The sequence below is a fragment of the Trichechus manatus genome, unplaced genomic scaffold, assembly GCF_000243295.1.
Source record: "Trichechus manatus latirostris isolate Lorelei unplaced genomic scaffold, TriManLat1.0 scaffold00315, whole genome shotgun sequence".
Lineage (NCBI taxonomy): Eukaryota > Metazoa > Chordata > Mammalia > Sirenia > Trichechidae > Trichechus > Trichechus manatus.
In genome coordinates this window covers 655117-658322 of record NW_004444251.1, presented here as the reverse complement: position 1 = coordinate 658322, position 3206 = coordinate 655117, and the positions used below count along the sequence as shown (strand labels likewise).

At 40.6% G+C, this 3206-nt stretch overlaps 1 protein-coding gene across 1 annotated transcript in view; it reads left to right on the top strand.

The window, feature by feature from the left end:
- The first annotated feature begins 2115 nt into the window (after positions 1-2115).
- LOC101361325 (methylsterol monooxygenase 1-like) overlaps positions 2116-3206 on the top strand; it is a 10702-nt gene continuing 9611 nt past the window's right edge. The window contains exon 1 of the mRNA XM_004390642.1: positions 2116-2403. Within this exon, the coding sequence (XP_004390699.1) occupies positions 2149-2403 (255 nt within the window). The 5' untranslated portion in view covers positions 2116-2148. The remainder of the gene's footprint in view (positions 2404-3206) is intronic.

Sequence of the window (3206 nt, the reverse complement as noted above, 5' to 3'; positions counted from 1 at the left end):
TGCCTCTTTATGTGATTTGATATTGACTGTTGTCTCCGAGCCATCAATAAGTTATTATATTTATTTATGTTTGCTTACTGTGTCCTAGCTTCTTGTTTTGTTTCAATATGCTCAGATAGGCTGCTTATATGAGCTAGTTTGATTATTGGCACCTTTGAAACTTCAATGTCGTGTCACCAGGTGGTTAGATACGTTACTAGGTACGTGAGCTCAGGAGTCTGCCCACTCCTCCTGTATGGATTCAGCTCAGGCACCCAGGTAGATAGCCAACAAGTGTGTGGTGTAGGCTCTCACCTACAGTCCTAGACAGGCACGGGTGATTGGTGTAGGCACAGGCATCTGGCTGCAGCAGGGGGACATACTCTGAGCAAGGCAGGGGGCTGACGGCCACCCCCTAGTGTCCAGGAGGAAGGCATGTTCCTGTTCCCTAGAGCATGACGGTGGGTGGGTTTTGTAGCCAGACGATGAACACCTAATGCTGTTGACTGTATGGACTGGGGGTCACCTCTTATTCATGGGCCTTTATTGCAGGTGGCTAGGTGGTGTGGGTGGAGCCACTAGTCCTCAGGCCTCTGATGTGGGTAGGTGAAGACCCTGCTTAATGTGCAGAGCTGTGTCAAATGTCAAGAACCTGCCACTTCACTGCTGAAACAGCTGAAGTTAGAGTTCCAGTATATACCCTGTTATACTGTGGTAAAGAGGGCCTGTGCTGTTGAGATGGGCCCACACAAATCTATGCAGGCGGAAAGGCACTCAAGGTCCGTGGATCCCTTATGCCTGTGCCTAGGCAAAGGAGCTGTGCCTACCCTGGGTTCCTGGCTTAGGGGAGCCAGCAGTCTATTTTTTTCCCGTTTGTTAATTTGTTCACTCTCCAAGGCAGGGAGGATGGCTCTGGGTGTGTGACGGATCCTACTTCCAGTCCAGGGGACTCGGCAATTGCTGAAGCTGGTCCAGGACCCAGTGCAGAGCGAGGAGTGGGGAAGTAAATGGGAGAAAGGTTTTTCCATAAGGGGGATGTTTTTGACCCATGTGGTAAGCCGTACACAATTACTTATCTTTCGCCAATGAGGGCTGCTTCTCACTGGTTCTGGAGGCCATGTGGACTCTCTGGCACCGGGTCTTTCCTGGTGCGGAAAACACGCCTCCTGAACACCGCCGCTTGCCTGCATCACCGATCACCCACGAGCTTCTCAGGTTTGAAGGGCTCAGGCTCTCGCTGGGTGAGGTCTGGCAACTCCTTGCTGCTTCCGAACCATCTCTCCCTCCCCCTGCCACTCAATCCAGTTCCTCAACTCTGCCTTCGATGCTCAGGGCTCCCAGATTGCCATATATAATTGAATCACTTGTTTTTTCGGGTCTTTGATGTAAGAGGGTCCACTGGAAGTGTCTGACTACTCTGCCATCTTGGCCCTGCCTCCGGAACAGCTGAACTTCTAAAGATTTGCTCTTAAAAAAAAAAAAAAATCCTGCTTTAGGATGCATTTCCTCGTTTAGTAAAGTTGAGTTTCTTACTTGTTTAGTGACCATTTGTATTTATTTTTCTGTGAAGTGCCTGTGAATGACCTTTGACATTTTTTATTGCATTTTTCATCCTTTTTTTCTAAAGCACATTTTGTAGCCTTTTGTCGTAAGTTTTTTGATGTATTTTTCTAGTTTGTCATTTCATCTTTGATTTTGTTTATGGCTGTCTTTTTATTCCCCCCCCCGCCCCAGGTAGCAGTATTTAATTCTTATATGGTGAAATTTGGTAGGCTTTTTCTTTATAGGTTCTTGTGGTTTTAATTGACACTTTTAAATGCAATACTTGTTTATTGAAATTAGAAGTTTTTCCATGGAGACCACACTTAAAGTCTCTTTAAAGATAATTCAAAATTCATTATCTACTGTTGCTCTTTCAGATGAGGCTTTTAAAAGTAATATGTGGCTTTTAAATCAATATCTAGAAATGGAGGTGATGATGACATGTAGAATTTTTTGTTTTAATCATATTTGGGATCTGAGAAATTGGTACTCCTTTAGTAATGGTTATTTTTACAGTTACCAGAAGCTACATTTTTTTTAGCTGTTAGAATTTCATTTCTACTTTATTTACTTATTTACTTATTTATTTTTTAGAGAATTGTAAGGCTGTCTGCAGAGATTTGAAAAATGGCAACAAATGAAAGTGTCGACATCTTTAGTTCAGCATCCTTGGCTGTGGAGTATGTAGACTCTCTTTTACCTGAGAATCCTCTGCAAGAACCATTTAAAAATGCTTGGAACTACATATTGAATAATTATACAAAGTTCCAGATCGCAATATGGGGGACCCTTATAATTCATGAGGCTCTTTATTTCCTGTTCTGTTTACCTGGATTTTTGTTTCAATTTATACCTTACATGAAAAAGTACAAAATTCAGAAGGTGAGTGTAATAGATTTTAAATGGAATATTATCATTAGTGTTGCTGAATATGTTTAAACTGACTATAACTTCCTTTTCAGAGATCTAGATCAGTGTTGTCTAATACATAATGTGAGCCATGTATGTACAGTTAAACTTTCTAGTAGGCCACATAAAGTAAAAAAAAAAGGTGAAATTAATTTAAGTATATTTTATTTAACCCAGTAGGTCTAAAGTATTGTCATTGCAACAGGTAATCAAAGTTAAAAACAAAAACCACTTAATTATGTATTTTACATTATTCTTTTCATATTAAGTCTTTGAAATACAGTGTGTGTGTGACTCTAACAGCCCATCTCATTCAGACCAGCCATATATAAAATGTTTACTAGCCACATATTGCTAGTGGCTACTTTGTTGAATAGCACAACCCTAGATCATTACTGATAATGTGTCAAAAATAGTTTGTTACATTGGACTTAAAGTAGGTATGATAGTTATCTAACTTGGGTTCATAAATTATAATTATTAACGTAGCCAGAAGGAAAAGAATGGGGATTTGTGGGTATTAATATTGCAGTTTACTCCATCCTAGCAAATCTAAGCATGTATTAACATGGTAAGACCCTGACCAGGGCTATGAAAGTTGATTTTTTTCCCCTAAATATATGGTGGGTATTTGTGCAGCATTCATGGCGTCCCTAATAAGCAGGTGATGCTCCTAGTTTCTAGGTATTTGATTCAATGCACTAAATATTTCGTGAGAGCCCACTATGGATATGACAAGGCATTGAGGTATACAAAATGCCCCTTCTCAATTCTAA